The sequence below is a fragment of the Chroicocephalus ridibundus genome, chromosome 1 (genome assembly GCF_963924245.1).
Source record: "Chroicocephalus ridibundus chromosome 1, bChrRid1.1, whole genome shotgun sequence".
In the NCBI taxonomy this organism is placed as follows: Eukaryota; Metazoa; Chordata; class Aves; order Charadriiformes; family Laridae; genus Chroicocephalus; species Chroicocephalus ridibundus.
In genome coordinates, this window is record NC_086284.1 from 7,001,491 (window position 1) to 7,019,484 (window position 17,994).

Here is a 17,994-nt window from a genome sequence, read left to right on the forward strand (position 1 = left end):
CATGCTTTTCAATGTGAATATGAATCCTTATTCCAGTCATAGGATTAACCTATTTGAAGAGGCAAAAAATTGAATTAAGATCGCATGGTGACTGACCACAAGCCATCACTGGAAGGCTGGCACCAACCCCCCCAAATTTATTTCCAGTAGAGGCAGGGAAAACAGTAGTGTCTTCACACAAGCCAATAGCAGAATACACTGTTCTCTAGTTACCGATAAAAGAAAATAGAAAGCACATCAGGTGCAGAGAAGCATCACTTAGATGGCAATGACGAATGGGAGCTTACAACATCAGAAGGGACAAAAATTGCTTAGGTCCCCTGGCAGAACAAAACAATGGCTGGATGGAATAAAACTATGCTCTGTAAATACACCATGTGGAAAGGCCAAGGATGAAAGGCAGCTATTTAAACTAAAGGATAATACTGTCAAAAAAATAAATAGATGTAAACTGATCCCAAATAAATGCGGGCTAGAAGTTACAGGAAAGCCACTGAAAAGGAGACATCTACAACTGCTTCCCAACAGAAATGGGCAGCATGATGAACCTTCCTGCTTTCAGGGTGAAGCTCAGTAAGCTCAAAAGCCAGTTTACATGATGTGGTGGCCTGTCACAGTAGTAAACCAGACTATGTCCCCAAAGATTATACATGGTAGTAGGCAAAGTGCTAAATTAATGGCTAACCATGGTGAACGCGGACTGTGTGACTGACCTTACGAATTTCCATAGAAGTCCTTCAAGAATGTTTTAATGCAAACCATTGTTTCAAAATACTGTTTTATTCATTGAGAGAATACCATACGGTACCAGAACAAAATCAAATTTATGCAAAACATCATTTCAACAGGCCTCTGTCTCTAGGAAGGACAGCTGCAAGAGTGTCAAACCACATCTGCACCCTGTTCTACAAACACGACAGCAAAACCTGACAAATCTTCTTTTACAATGCACGTACATTCAGAGTCATCTTCAGTTCCTAAAAAATATGCACAGTATCATAAATGCACAAAGATCTGTACAAAGACTGACCACCTCAAAAACTATAAAGAGGAAATAGTATTTACAAGCAAACAGGAGCACAATATACTGCTTACTGTTATACAGACAGCTGGGTACAGTTAGAGTACACGAATTTGAAGGACCTTAATTTCAAAAAGTTTCTATTTCCCCAAGTATGTAGTTAATTCTATATGAGAAAGTAATTTCTACAATAAATTTGGATGAGGAGTCAAGAGGTAAAACAAGTCAAGTTGTAAATAAGTCAAGTTGTAACAGAACACGGCCATAAAGAAATCCTGCGCAGGATGTAAATACATCAGGAACTGGGAGTTAGAATACAAGAGATGTTTTCAGAGAGAGAGTAAAAGCGCTATTATAAAAAAGAAGCAAAAATTATCATCTTCAGCTTTTGAAAAGGTGACCAATGTGATTTACGCTGTGTTAAGAGATCTTTTCTCCTATGTTTGTACACAGAACGACTGCAAGCATTACCAACTAAAAGGATCTTTGCAAATGCTCTTTCTCCTTCCATCAAACAAATGAAGACTTTTCACTGCTGTGGTTTCTACAAGACTCAAAAACAATAGAAATATTACCCTCGGAGACCAAAGAAGAAAATTTTTGCAATTAAAAAGTTGACTATGCATAAAACCTCATTTAAAATCATTCATTACAGGTTTTCAGCCTCCCCTTAAGGACAACTGTACCTCGCTGTGAAACATGAGAAAGGAAAGTGGCTGCTATTTTCTAAAATAGATATTGCAATAAAGTCAAAGCGTCCCTTCAAACAAACAAGCAAGCAAACAAGATTTTGAGGCTGAAAACATCCATTTCATTGCCTGGATATTGTGGTGCTCCGCACAGTCAATTTTACTGCACTTCCTGGATCACGCAGCTTTTTTTCTTTTTCCATCATTGCATGAAGAAAATAAAAAATAATTCCAGAAACCAAACCCTGTCAGGTGGCATCATGACACATGCAGAGCTTGAATCATCGTTCAAGCTGCTTTCAGATAGAAGAAATACTATCTCACGGCTTTTGTTTCTGGAATAATCTCAAGCAGCTCTGGTACAAAATGCAGCTCATTTACCAAATTTAAAGAAATTGCGAAGCAACTCACAGATTCAGGTATGCTTGAGAACGTAACCATCTACCATAGGGATAAATCTGTCTTTTAAAAAGAGGGTTTGGAAGGATCTCTAGGGATACGAAACCAAAGATGAACACACACAGAGAATAACAGCAAAAGAAAGGCATAAAAATGATAGTCCTGTGGCCCAGCAACACCAGGTAAGTTGAAACAATGAAGGACAAAAAGTTGTTTGGAAATTAGATTTGAAGTGGAGGAGTAGACAGCCAACAGCTTAAAGAGTGAGGAGGAATAGAGAGTATTTTCTTACAAGAATAAGAAATTCATTCAAATCTAATATGGGAGTCCTTACTAAGATACAAGTAATTCATAGCTCACCTATAACAGCATTTTAACTGCCAACAGAGGAATTAATTTGAAAATTCAACATGTTTCCATACAGTAAGTGCTATATATTATCAGTCAACAATAACTAAGCCAGAGCCCAGAGGAGGTTTGTATCACTGACGATTCAAAATATCGGCATTTCATGATTGTTCAGAAGACCCAACTACACAGAATCAGCTTTTTTGGCCACTAACTTCAATCTTGCGGTGTTTTCACTTACGGCTTATCACCAGGAGGGCAGTATAGCAATTAGATTTTCACTTCCACCAACCATTTTTAATATCTTCCACTTCAAAGTCTACAATAACTGCACTTCAGAGTTGTCAGGAAATGAAAACTCCTGTCTCCATTCGATATTTCAGAAGGACCTCAGGGGGAGGAAACCAAGTCATCCCGACGGGAATTTTGCCAATATGTAATTACTAAACTCTCTACTTGCTAATGTGCACGAAGGATCAATGTAAACTTCCTGTTACTCAGAGAAACACAACAAAGCGTTATTCCAGGCTGGAGCACAGGACAAACGATGACTTAAAGAAAAGAAAATTAAAAATGAGGGTGGGATCTGTTTAAAATGTTTCTTTTTAAGTGACAAGATCCATTCCTTACCTCCTGTAATTCGCCTTTCCAAATACTAAGCAAGCCTTGATTTTATTTACCTGGACATTAACTGAAGTTGCAAATTCAGCTGCAACTTGGATTAACCACCATGTTTCTAATAACAAAATGGGAAAATACTCAAGGAAACAAAATAGTGAAGCAATTACTGAACTATATAAGCTATGTATGAAAAGTTTCCTGAATAGCTATAAAAATGGGTACAGATAAATAACAATTCAAACTAACGGGTTATTAGAGTGACTATTAGATCTCCCTAGGTATTTACAATAAAATCAGAAAACTAAAGAGCAAGTTCATATAGTCCATAGGAATCATAAAATTAAAAGGCAGATAAAACACCATAGAAAAATGTGATAAAATGAGCACATTAAAAAGAAATGCTGCATTAATCTAGCTCTGTATAGATGCTGGCATACTATTAGGAGAAAAACTGTAAAGGATAAATGGGGGTGGGGGTGGTGTCAGATACAGCAACCAGGAGTACTACAAAGGAAAAGATCTTTCAAAAAAAAGAACAGCTACATGAATCTCAGTCAGGCAGCAGCTGCAAGAAAGCAAGTGGGAAGCCAACAGATTTACATGGGGGAAGGACTGAAAAAAAAATAATTATTTGTATTACTAAAGAGCATTCTGATCAGCATGAACAGACTGAAACAAGGAAAAAGGAAGTTTAGGTAGAACATCTAGAAATCAAGTTTATTTGGCAGCAGCAACTCCTAAAAGAAGCCATGAATCCCGGAACAGTTTCAAACAAGACTGGGCAACATGCTGCAGGACAGATGAAGAAAACAACCCACCATGGGTGAAGGGAGGAAGCAAACGAGGCAGGAGCACAGCCTCCTCCTCAATGCCAGCACCAGCAGAGATGCATACCACTGGTGTGAGCACACTGCGTTCCAGTCGCACGCGTCTCAGCCCCCGCCGCACCACAGCGCTGCTTCCAGTAAGTTGAAATGCTGGGATAAGGCCAAAAAAACCCAAAGGCAGCGTTGCTGCTGCAGAGCTGGTGGCCAGCTGGGAGGTTTGAGTGTTTAAAGGCAGCGTGCAGGGCAAGGCTTCCAGATCTTCTAGGCTGCTTCTCCCTTGCTGGGCCTCCATTTCTCCAAGATACGTAAATACCTGATATCCTTCTGAACAAAAATTGCACAGGTAAACCATTTCAGTCATTTAGTGTATTGGGGAAGGGTAATGAGGTAATTTTAGGAGGAAAAAAAGATTAATTATTAACAATACAATTTGGTTTTTATTCCCAGAGCTCATTTATGAGTGGTTCCAACATGCTGTCAAGTGATACGTTCTGATTTACAGCCTTTCACACTTTATATTCCAGCTGCAGAATTCATTCCCCTGCCATTCATCACACTGGTTCAGCTAATATTTTTGTAGATGTTTTTACTCTGATTACAGTATTTCGTGTTACATTTGTGTTCTTCAAAACAATCAAAAGGTAATTAGAAGAAAAAAAGCTCTTGACACTCCTGACTAACAAAGCACACACAAGAAAGCTCAGTTCAAACCTGTAAAGTGTGGGTGGATTTTCTAATGCGCAAGCCTCCCTCTTTGGTATGCAAGTCTTACAAAAGCACTTATTATTAAACTGCTTCTGAATTGCCCTAGGTTACAATTAAGCCACCCTTTTCTTTACCCTCACCCCTCTGCAAAGTACTTGGCTACTGCGCAGTAAAGACACTAGAAAATTAGAACCTAACAGGAGACTGTAGTAACGCTGACCTTGCTTTTTTTGTGTGTATTATACTAAAAATAAATGAGCAACAGCTAATACTACACAAACCCGTATTTTAAAGCTCCACATTTCTTCATACGAAACTGATCACCTTGCAATCCCAGAAATCCAACATTTGCGTTCATAATGCACATTTAAACTTTGATGGTGAAACACTCATTGCTGGGCTAAGAAGTTTTTACCCTTTCCCCTCAAATCAAAAACATATTGGTTACCTATTTAGTCTCCATTACTGCAGTGTCTGAGCAAACCCGGTCTTCTGTGTACTTAATATCCTTGCAAGAGGAGGACAGGACTGAAGAGGGTGCCTGAGTCACAAAGAAACCTGCATAAAACTGAAGCCAGGGCTTTTAAACACCAGTGTTCCTCTAGCCACTAGACCATCCTTACCTGCCACAATAAAAACGAATGAGTTCACCACAACACCTCTCGTAAATAAAGCTTCAAAGTAGAAAGTACCTCAGAGTAAGAACTAGGTGCTTTCCAGAAACAACATTTTCGTTACCAATTCTTAGTGTGTTTAGCATAATGGAGTCCTCCTCCTCCTCCTGGAATTCTTAAACACTATCACAAATGAAGAAAAAGTGTCTGAAGACACAGAGCTTGGATTGATGTGGGGTTTTTTTGAGGAAGAATCACTGATTTTTTTTTTTTTTTCCAGAGGTATCTGTCTTGAAGCCTTTCATGACTGAAGTCCAAGGTCTGCATGAGATGCTGTTCCTCAGAAAAGGGTTAATAGAGCAGATTACAAAACGTGGAGGACCGACCGTGAAGTTTAACAGATAATTATGAAAGCAATTACAAGGAAAATATTCTGATATGACAGGCCAGAATAAAGATAGCTACAACAGCTAAATCAGAAAGCCGCGTTCCTCACTTTTGAAGCCAATTATCTTACTGTGTCTCTGTCTATCACACCTAGGCCTGTCACAAGTGCAGGGCATTCTAAAGCATTAATAAATGCTTTCTTGAGTTTTGAAGGGACCATTACATGAAAAATAACAGTATTCTAAGTGCTAGAATCTATCCTTGGCCATTTTTTTAGGATTGCAGGAAGCAGCCTGAACAAATATGTTAGTACACAGCTCCTTTACAGGTCATTTTATTCCCAGTCCCAAGATACCCACAATTAACTGGACTACAAGGAATAAACTTGCATTACAATTAGCTGATAATGCCATCCTGTTATATTTTAGTGTTGCTTTCCTAGAATATGGGAAGCCTCATGGGAAAAAAAAAAGGCATCATTTCCCTGATAAACGTGAATCTAAGATGATAGCAAGCAGACCAATTACCTTGAAGTACACCTGGAAGGATTTTGCAAGTAAATTTAAAATAAAAACAGTTGACATAGGCAGATCATTTGAAATATCAATCTAGAAAGCTCACCGAAAGCAAGTGCTTACAGCTGGGAAATGCAATCAAAGTCTAAAGAGATTAGGCTGAGATGATGTAAAGTTAGAATATTACATGCAATAAGCTTGTTGCTGAAGGGCAGATTTGCTGCTATTATAACCTTTACTGGAAAACAAAATAAAGCGTATTTTAAATGTTATTTTAAGACAGGCCGATGAAGTCAGACTGCAAGGAAAAAAACAAGATGGGGTAAACTTACTCTTCAGCCAATGCCAAAACTAAGCAGTGACCAATGTGATGTTATAGCACTCATCCATTTAATTTTTATCATACTTAACTCCTTCCAGTTCACCTTTCTTCTTCTACGCTGGTGTCAGCATCCTGGCTTCACGTTCTGTGCCTGCACTAACTCCTCTAGACATAAGGGTCTACCCAGAGCAGAAAGCACAGCTTTTGGCAGCTGACAGTTTTGAGCTACCGGAGTGCATCCAGCTTAGCATCTGTCAGTCCTCACCACAAACAGAGACAGCAACTTGAGGCACAGTGAGCTGTGGGTATCATCTCAGAGGCTCTGTAGGACTCTTTCAGGCACTGTGCAGTGAAACAGGAGCGCCGAGCATTAGGGGAACCCAATATGCCCACTGGATGGTGGACGGCAGAGAATAACATGTGTCAGAGCTCTTTTCCAGGTATTGTAGATTTAGTTCGACCAGCCTTTCTTCAAAATCCAGATCCTCTTGCTTTCCTCCCTTTCTTGCTATCCGTGTGGATTTTCCTTGGGTGTCCAGTCTCTCCTACTAATGACTCATGCCATTCTTTTGCATTTTGCCCTGCTTGGATGGTAGGAAATTAAAGGTGGGATGCTATGTGACAAATGCAAAACAGAGCTCGTGGTGATAATGAAACTAGTCAGCAACCACAGCCCAATTCTGATATACAGCGACTATTCAAACACTGACTGGTGACATTCCCTCTCTTATCAGCAGTACTAACGGAAAATCCCATCTGTAACTACCTACCTTTTTTTGCATGACTGCTTTAAATGAGGCTACCTCAAACATGCGATAAAAGGCACCTGATCTCAGAAAAGACTCAGGCTCTTCTTCACTCCTAAATATCTCTTTTGTGTAAGTGCTTCTCTTCCCTAAGTCTTCATAAACTTTTCCAGTTAATATGACAACCTGCAGCAAGAACTTTCAACCCAATTAATTCACTAACCCAAGTCTCTAAGGTTGTCGCTCCTGGTCTGCAACTTCCAACTCCAACTCTATTCTTTAGTGACTGTTCAATTGTCATTTCAAGACAACTTCCTTGTTCTTGCTTGAAAAACGAAGAGAAAAAAATTGGCAGTTGTCTATCCGCCCACAAACCTTGGCAAAAGCCATTTATCTAGAGGGAAAATGAAGCTGCTTCTCCATAAAGACAGTAAGATCAAAGTCCAAATCTTAAGTATCTCACAATCTAAACCAAGTACAGGAAGAGATATACCACACATTGAAGGTTCAAGCTTTAAACAAGGTCTTTTTGATGTAAATATAACTTAATATAGTACCTACACAGTAACAGTTCATAAGGTGGGTGTCAAGCATTTGGGCATAAGTCAATTTTACTGAATAATAAACAGTCAAAAACCAAACACAAAATCAACCAAGTTCCCAGGACAAATGGTGGCCCAAAGACTGGCAGAGGAAACTTTCAAAGGACAGTTTTGAGACAAATGTGGAAGAAGTACCATAAGGCAGGGAAAGAAAAAAAAAGGTGAATACGAAAGCCACGTGGAAATCAGCATGGAAGAGTTTAAAGGCAGGGAAAAGAATTTAAGAGCTTGGAAGGGAATGCATTTAAGAAAAGGAAATAGCTTTAAAATATTTCTCTGCAGCCTATGGAACAGAGAAAGAAAAGGACAAGAACAATTAAATTAGGATGGACTCAAGAGTTTTAACATTCCAGTGCTGATGTTCAACATTGTGCTGAAGACTACACGCTGAGGGGGCTCGCACGATGATAAAACGTGGGCCTTGAAAGATTTAACAGCCACCAGACCCCAAACCTCTGAGTGAAAAGCAACTGTGATATCACAGATCACGAAGCCGTAGCAGTTTGTTTAAGTGCAGGAAAACAACATCTGCTGTATGATTTCACTACCACGGTGCACTTCTCTGCTGCTTTCCAAGGCATCTACACAATTCAATTGAGCCAATTCTTATTGGAGACTTGCACTCACCAGTTCAAAAGAGGCACGAGTGATATAAACTGGCAACACTCATCTGGTTTTCACTCTACTGCTTGTAAAGAAAGCCGTGAACTTCCCCACACTGCTGCTGCTCCTAGCTGCAGCTTCATGGAGATGGCATTAAACTGTGCCCATTTGCAGAAGCCAGATCTGCAAGTATAAGGCATAGGGCGTTACGAACAAAAGTGCATTGCCAACCTTCGTTCTAAATTTCCGTTACGCAATTGAAACAAATAAAGAAAAATGTTTTGCTTCTCCAGTTTCCAGGCTGTTTACCCATGCACTGGTCAGCATGTTAGCTCTTTCTGCTTACATGAGTCATTTCCACAACTGTGAAAAGGACTTGGAAAAAAAAGAAAAAACCCCAAAGGGAAAAAAAAAAAATAATAAATCAAGGCATCAGTTTTCATTCATGAGCAAAATATCACCTGGAGCAACTCTGAGTTTATATATTTTGTATTTTTTTTTTCCTTAAGCCTACAAGATTTAAAACCTGAAAAAAATAATAATCTGTATCCTGTGGGAGGAATGCAGGAAATACCTGTGGAACTACAGCCTGCAGCTCTCCTCCCGAGTGTAGTAACCCAGAGAGCAGACTCCCCAGCTTGCCGGCTGCAGTCGGGGGCCAGCACTAGCCCTGGCAGTCTCTGTCAGGAGGAGAGCACTGGAAACTCCCTCCAAGAGCAATCCAGTCTATAATGAGAATCACACAAACATCCTCTTCCTCACACAGCAAAGTTAAGTACTTGTTAGAGGAAAAATACACCTATTTCACCTAGAAGAAATGTGAATTCCACTCTGCGACAATAAAATCAGTTCTTTGGGTCATTTTAGCTCCCTGCTGTAGGTGACACATTTGATTTTAGAGAAAGCCAGATCTGCAGATCCTATTTCTCAAAGATGTGAGTAATTTTAAGGTTTCCCCTGGGTTTCCTCAATGTAAGGTCAAAACACCTATTAGAAGGGATCACAGTAGTGTGCATTCCAGTTGGGAAGCAGGTCTCTGCCTGAACAAACAGAAGGTGTTGACCAGGGAAGATGAAGAAAACCTGATGAACAAAATGACAGATCTAATACAGAAATACTCTGTCCCAAGATTGTCAGTGTCCAGACTATTTTTAATGCTCAACTATGCTACACAGCTCTACAGGACGACTTCTTTGATCTAACACTGCATCTGATTCCTAGATGCTGGATCATGTCCAAACGAAAATCCTTACCCAACTGGAATTAGCAATTACTAAAAATCCAGCCTACGGGGTAGTAGCATCTTGAGCTTCCGCTGCAAATAATGAGCTTGTTAATGCACTGTATAAATCAGAGAGATTCCAGGGTCATGTTTTATGACCATAAACTTGATACCTTGAAATCCTTCTAGTTGGAATTCATACAAAACACAGTCTGGTGTCCTGTGACTCACAGAAAAGCAGATGTGAAGGAAGAAACTGATGGAGAAGGACGGCTAGCATGAGTTACGTACACAATCCTGGCTTCACTCACCTCGTGCTGTTAGGCAGAGGCAGATGTTCAGCTCACCATGTCTTTTTCTAATTCTGCTTGTCTGCTTTCCTGCCTAAAAAGACCAAGCCTTACCTTTTCCTCAAACCTAAAAGTCAAGTCTCTAACATCCCGAACCTTGTCTAGCTGAATCAGCCCACGCTCTTGTCCTTTTCTCCAGCTCCTCTGGTTAGAGAGGAGAATCAGGGCAGCGCTGCCTGAAATAGGCTGCAAGAGAAGATACCCTCTTCCTCAAAAAGCCAGCTGGAGATCCTTTAAGACACACACAGTCTGCACACACCATTCCAGGGTCACTCCAAGGACACCAGATTCGGAAAACAAGTCCAAAGGAACCAAGGAATAATGCAAAATAAAATAAAATAAAATAAAGCCCTAGGACACAGCTGGGAAACAGATACTGGACACTAATTTCAATTTTGAAATAAAGTTTGGAATTTCCCTCAGGAAAGCTCTGCAACGTGGAGCGCAGGTTGAGTCACCAGTTGCTGGAAAGGTAAGAAACTGAAGAACATCATCGTAAGGCTAGGGGGGCATAAAGGGTGCATCTCCCCACCAGGACTGACAGAGAGGGCTACTTCTGCCCCAAACACTCCAGACACACTGAAGGACATACTCTGCCAGAGGTCAATGGACCTCACTGTCAAGGAGATAATGATCCTGCAGATGCTGACTGCATTGAGCATTGATCACGCAGAAGATGTCAGGTTTTCAGTCACTGATCACAGTGCATATGCAGCGTATTTCTTCAAGGAATTTAATTTTTAAAAACAGATGGAAAAATATACCCTGGTCAGACACTTCAGGTTTTTGAGCTAGCACAAGCTGTATTCTACAGTTGCATTTTCAAGTGCACAAAAAAGTCTGTGCCAGAAACCTTACATCAGATCCCAGCAAAATCACTGGGTCTCTACCCAGAGCTTGCCTATATGGGGACAGATATTCAGGTTGATTAATGGTAAAAGATCAACGTTAAAGCAGTGCTGCTCTGTTGTTTGGTTGGTTGTTTTGGGTTTGGTTTTTTTTTTTTTGAGTTGTAACAACCTCCAGAAACTTCTCTCTTCCTTACACCTTCCTTCATTCTTTGTAGTACTTCCACAACCAGAATAACCAAGTATCTTTAATTCATGCCACAGCTCAGCTTCTCTGCTAATGGACTGAAAAATGGCTGTAACTAATGAGGCAGGTGGAAAGAGCCCCACACCTAGAAAACTCAAAGCAATCAAAGGTAGGTAGCTTTTCCCTGATAACCACTTGCAATTGGGTTCCCTTCTAGCATTATGAATTTAATTTATATATATATATATATATTTGGAATTAAAAGAACTCTTCGCATTTTCTTAACTTTTCATGATCCATGAACTTTTCTGTGATCCTCTTTAGGATTTTGCGATAGAGAAACAGTCAACTGTGTTAGCACTTGCATGTGTTGTAAGATAAACCAACCGTATACTGCTGAGCTGTTGGGGTTGGAGACAACTCCGAGAGTTCCTTTGAACACTTTGCAGTAATTATTAAATCTTTCTTTTGTTTAAAAAAACAACTTCCCCACTGATCTGTGAAAGGCTCCAGCAAATATGGAAAATGCATTCCATAAATAGCAGTTTCACGTACACACACAAAAAGACACAACAAACCAAAGTGATGTTTGTCTTTCAGTTATGACAACAGTCATTTTTATCTGTGACTAAACACTCATTTAAAGGCATTTAAAAGTCAGCAGTGTTCCTTTACCATACTTTATTTTACATTAGTCTTCCTATTTCTAGCTACAAATATATATTCTGCAAATTCATATCATGCAGTTCATAAACCTGTCTGCCTTAGTTCGCACATAAGCAAAATGAAATTGTACAAATGCCACTGCTCCGTTACCATTTGGAGTGGCAGATGTCCAATTGCCAGCTGCACAAGCACTGAATACGAAACACTAATTACAGAGTAATCAAATGCTTTGTTAAACCATATTTAAGAATCTTATTGTCATTTAATAACTACACGAGAATTAGTAAACACACACGTGGCCCATTACCACAGTGTCTGTCAAGTTTTTAAGCATATCCATAATGCGATGGAGGATAAATGAGAACTGTTGATTGGACAAATGTAAACTTCCCAAAAGCCTTTGACCCTCTCTTTCAATGAAAGCTCCTGGGAAAACAGAAAATTAAGCTGTCATGAGATGAAAGGTAGAATTGCATCATGGACTAGAAAGTGTCAAAGACGAAAAAAAGAAAGGGAAGAATTAAAAAAAAATATATAAATCATTAATTGTGGCAAAATGCATCAAAACAGTGCCACAATATTATCTTTAGGCTTAAGTCAAGTATATGATTCTATATACATTTACAGCCTGTGAAGGGAAATAACTTAATGCAACAGTATTTGCCACCGACTCAAAAATCACTTAAATTCATTAAAGAAATAAGAAAGCACAGCAGCAGAGACTATCCATCTGGCTTCTGAGTTTACTTCTGCTGTCTTATTCTTTGAAGGAAGGAACCCCTCTATCAACTTCTTTTTGTCCGCAGCACAAAAACCAAGCTAGAATTGTTCATCTGAAAAAGCACCCCACAGCTGAGCATCGTTCTGTACACTCTACTTGACTTTATCGCCACCATCAATTAGTTTAATGTTCCCTTTACCTTTTTGTCAGTACTACCCCCTAAGTTGAGGGAGCTCCCTCAAGGAGCCTGATAAATTTAAAGAGGAAACTCGAGAAGTGGCTTTCTGCAATTAGGTCATTAAAGTTACACACTCAAATCCCTTTCAGTCTTAAAGTCTGTGAGGCTGTGACATCCTCTTCTCTTAAACCGCATTTTAGAACTCCTATGTGTCATGATGTCTTTAAATAATTCAGCCGCAGCCAGGCAGTTGGGCTGATCACACCCAATTAATCCTGATGATTCTTCCTTCATCTGCCACTTTATTGAAAGAACCGACAGAGCTCTTGAGCAGAGTTGGCTTTTATTTTATTTTTTTTAACTCACATGGATAGTACCTAGCCCAATAGTCTCTGGCTGCTTTCCAAAGCCTCTGGCAAAAGAGGCAAAATACAGCAGGATGCCCAAGAGAAACAGGTGGCAGTACGTATGTGGCGGTACGTATGTGGCAGCTGAAATTCAGTGTTAATGATATTATTCTAACTTTAAGTAAATTTTGCAAGTTGTTAAGTTCCAAAGTAATGATCCCTATGGAAAACAGAGACCTATGCGTCTTTGACAGCTGTCTTTTTTGAGCAAAGCTTAAAAAAACAACCCAGTATTTTTGTGTCGCTGTTAACAATGTAGAGAATGTTTGCATGGCAGTCTATGCGTTAATGAGAGATCTCACATCTAACAACACAGGTAACAGTTATCTCAATCTTTTATCTCTTGTCTGAAGCAAAAATTGGAAGGATTTAAGAAAAAGCAGCAAGAGTGGTTAGAAACGTGCAGATTCTTATGATTATTTTTTTTTCTAAATAAGGGTCCCATAAGGAAAGCACAGTTACAAGTACTTATTTAGCAGATCTCTAATGAAAACAAAAAGCAATGGATTTAACCCTGGTAATAAAAAAAAAAATTCTCTATGAAGGTAGCAGAATGTACTGAGACAGAACCAGAAGCCAAGAAATAAATGATTTCACTAATTCCTTGAGACGCCCGAAGCTATATTGCAGATGCTTGCTGCTGTAAATGCCAAAATAAGGATATAATATCTCAAAACCAGTCGTGTTGTAGATGATGCACATTACTCATGGACAATGATAGCTCAAGGCAGTATTTCACATACCTGGAAATATCACTCAAGTTTGATCCAAACTGAAACACAACACTGAGTTGATAACAACAACAAAATCGCCCCCATGATTCTGCTGCCTGAGAATTATAAACCCTTGGGTACCACAGAAGGCTCCTTTGAATTTAAAGTATTTGTTTAAATTGCTACTACTCTCCATGTTTTCAATAAAGGAAATTTATGAAGAATAGTTGTATACACTCCTTATATTCTACAAGACAAACCCTTCTTACAGGGATAACAGTGAACGCAAGAGGGGTAAAGCACTTGTCATATAGACATTCACATCAAAACAGACTCCCAAAACCAACATTACATGGGCTAAACTTGCCTGAAAAATCAATCCTGCTAAAATAAGGAGTAAATGGTAACATTTAAGCACTTAGTGTTGAACAATAGCACGTACATTTGACCTTGTTCTGTTTGCTTGGGTGGGAGGATGCTGTTTTTTTCCTTTATTATTATTTTGCTTATGTTGGTGTACAAAAAGTTGGGTAACTCAGCACGGAGCTGGAAAAGATTAGTTTAAAAAAAAAAAAAAAAGCATCTCTATTGCTTGCCCTCTGGCACACAGGAGTCAGTCCAAAACTCCTGAGAAACCCTGAAGAAGGAATTACTACACCATACAATAGACTTGATCAGTGAGGGATATAAGAGTCATTGTAGGGCTTAACATAGTTGAACTGGCAAAATAATCCTTTTCAGATGGTTTTCCATTTCAATTGGTTTATTATTCTACAGAAGGATGTAGAGCAGTTAGTCATCCGCCTCCACGAGGGAGGAAAACTGGCTAGGTGATGCCTCAGAAAGACAAGAAAAAGCGTTTTTCATTATTAAAAAATATGAATCTTTGAATACTGGTCATTGTATTTGGGACACATCAAGAGAATGCACATATGAAATGCTACAAAAACACCTTTCTTCACCTTCCCATCTCTGAATACGTACAATTGATTAGCTGCCATCATTTATGCTAGTTCTTTAAGGAGTGAAAGGCAAAGAACTGCATGTAGGCTTCTGGAACACAATGTAGCAATTTGTACTAAAATTAGCATATTAAAAACAAATTGCTAAATGGCACAAAGACGTAATTTGCACAACAAGCTTTCAATTTGGCTCTTCAGCCTGCAACCTAAGGAAAACATAATATTTGATTTGGACCTGCCAGCATCCTTCAGGCTTCAGGCCTCCAACAGTTTCTTATAAATTATTTATAACGAACATTTAATGCAAAATTTTTAAATACCATCAGCTTAACTGAGTCGTACCAAGACAGTGAGAAATCAGAAGCTGATTTTCACTCTTCTGTAAGGTAACGCATACAATAATACAGGCTATACATGAGTTTTAACATCAAAAACGACCACAATGAGAACTCTGAGAGAGATGAGAAAACTATTTTTTGTACTTCCTGGTTTGTTTGTTCTCTGAGTACAGATTTTTGATAGAATAAGAAGGCCACAAAGGCACACCAACTGACAGAAGACCGCTGGGCACCACAGACCCCGAATATACTCTCAGTTCTTCTGCTAAAGCAACTAGATTTCAGGGTAACGTCTTTCTGATCTTCCAAAGTAATTAGCTTCACATCAAGTATTTTAGAGAAAGTTGGGAAAGACCCCTCAGTTGTTTCATGAAAGATACGCTGCCAACCAACTTTTGCTGGCTAAGATTTAAATGTTGCGTGTTCATATCATTAAAAAAAAAAAAATATTTCCTCTTACCCTGAAAATGCAGTTACAGAATTATTGCTAAAGAAAATCTAAACCATCTTGACATCTCTAATGAAATTATCTACTGTTAATTTAACCCTAAAATAAAGTGGGCTTATTTACTGTTTTGCTTTTAAAACTTGGACCATTTAAATGCTCTAATTTACAGTGCAGCCCTTATACACATTTTGTTCAGCGCAACTGACAGACCAACAAACTGTGGTCCCAAACAATAAAACCGTATGGAGGGACCAGACCTTCTAAAATTAGTCCCTTTTTCTTCAGAACACTTGCCTCTCCACCTCCCACTATTAATCTCATCCTCATCTTCCTTCTCATGAATAATCTAGAAGCGGATGAAAAGTATCAGTTCACAAGGCCAACAATGCGGGGATTATTTCAAAAATTTACATGCTAGTCAAATTTATTTTTACATGGGTGAAGGAACAGAGCTTCCTCTTCCCCATGAGGATTATCTCACAAATTACTTTTTTACCACAAGGAAAACACAAAAATACATACTCTGCAAAATTCTCATTCTATTTAAAAAACTTCTAAGTTTGTCCCGGTTTAAGACTATTTAATTTTGTTCCCTATTCAGCTGGCCTGCTTCTTCTCAGCCATAAATCTACACACCAACTTCCTTTTTCCTCCAAGTTTCTATGCCGCCTATGCTACTGTTATTCAGATCCTTCCCATTCCCACACTCTGAAACCTCTTTCACGACTATTCATTTTCGTCCTTCACCCATGTCAGGGTTTGGAACCAGGAGTCACAGCCTGGCATGGATGCCCAAAACCTTCCATCTCCTGCATGCCAAGCTCTTCCAAAGCGCTACTGAAGCATCCCAGCTATGCGAAAGGCCTCCTCAGATTGCCCACTCCAAGCACTTCAGGGTAGGTGAGCCTGTTCACTTCAGTACTATTTTCCTAGGGTCTAAACACTTCAAAGGCAGACACCTATTTAATACATGTAAAAGCTTTTTGTAGGACAGGGTGTATGTCAAGTGTCAGCACATAACTACAACTACTACACCCTTTAAAGTCTTCACCCTGGATACAAAAATATTTCATTTTTCAGCAAAATATCAGTGACAGAGGGCTTGATCCTTTACCAGCTGCCACAACATACTCTTCTCAAGCACCTGCTGAGTGATGCTGGAGGCTGAGCACTTTCTTCTTTCCCTAAAATTCGCTTGAATATATCTAAATTCCTGACTGCTTCTGAATGACAGAGTTTTGAGGTCAAAACAATAGCCTGCTCTCTTGCCATGGATCCCAGCTACCCAAAAGACCACCAACCACCTGTGCCAGAGAGACCCTTCAAGCTACTCGTCACTCCCACCACCTGCACCAGAGCAACCTGATGATGGTCAAGACCCACCAAAGACCAATTGGGCAAAGGCATCTCTCCTGGATGAAGACTCTCTCTTCTGTACAAAGATGCCTTCTCCCTCCTTGCTCTCCCTGAACAGTTTGGCTTGGTCTGACCATCTGTAGCTGGGCGGATGCTCCCATCTCCTCTCAAGGACCCTCATGGCTTTACAGCTTGGCACCCCAGCCACCATTTGAGTGAAAACTCCTCTCTTCGTCCATCCAGCCCTGCTCCAGCGCCAAGCCACCTGTGATCCCACCTCACCCGGCCACCCCACCTCAGCCACCCAAGCCCTCTGACACCCTCCTCCTGCCCCTCCACCGCTTTGGGACAAAAGCCAAAGGGACAGATTTGGGATGAGGGGACCCGAAACAACACTCTGGGTCACAGGCAGAGAGGGAGCTACACCACTCCGTCCTTTAGACACGGATTTGGGGGGGAAGGGGACAGGAAAACACCCATTTCCACCCGCCGGGGCTGGCTAAGGGGCAGGGGCTCTGTTACTCCGCCATTTGTCCTCCCCCTCAGGAAAGAAGGGCCACGGAGGAGGGGGGATTCCCCTGCCCGTGGGTCCTAGTCAGTGGGGTGGGGGTACGGAGGGGCTGGGGAGGGGACAGGGACAGAGGCGGCGGCGGGACGCGGCCCCCGGGGCGGCCACTCACAGAACTCGGCGATGTAGTAGGAAACGGCATAGTTCTCCTCGCACCACTCCAAGGTGGAGGTCGGCGGGCCCCAGTAGCCCTCCCGGTCGGCGGCCGGAGCCATCGCGGCGCCCGCTCCAAGGCCAAAGGGGAGCGAGGGGAAAGGGGAGGAAGGGAGAAGGGCGCCGGGCCCAGCGGCAACGGGCGGGGGCCGGCGCTGGGCCCGCCCGCACCGGGGAGGAGCCGCGGCGGCGGGAGCCAGTTGTGGGGGGGGGGAGGCCCGCGGGTTGCCATGGCGACGGGCTGCGGCCTGCGGGCGCGGGAAGGCCGGACGCGCTCGGCTGAGGGGGGGAAGCTGGAAATGAGAAAAATGTTGAGGTGAAAAAGGCAGATTTCAGGAAAATCCGGGGGGGGGGGGGGGCGGGGAGCGGCTGGGGGCACGTTTGGCTCGGAGGCCCCTGTGGAGGGGCGGCAGGGTGGGCAGCATCGAGGCCTCGCTGCGGCCGCTCTCTGCTCACCTGCATATGGGGCAAAACATGC

General features: G+C 41.1%; 1 protein-coding gene across 1 annotated transcript in view; it reads right to left on the reverse strand.

The window, feature by feature from the left end:
- Positions 1–17,655, reverse strand: part of ACER3 (alkaline ceramidase 3) — a 63,992-nt gene extending 46,337 nt beyond the window's left edge. The window contains exon 1 of the mRNA XM_063326876.1: positions 17,476–17,655. Within this exon, the coding sequence (XP_063182946.1) occupies positions 17,476–17,578 (103 nt within the window). The 5' untranslated portion in view covers positions 17,579–17,655. The remainder of the gene's footprint in view (positions 1–17,475) is intronic.
- Positions 17,656–17,994: the final 339 nt, after the last annotated feature.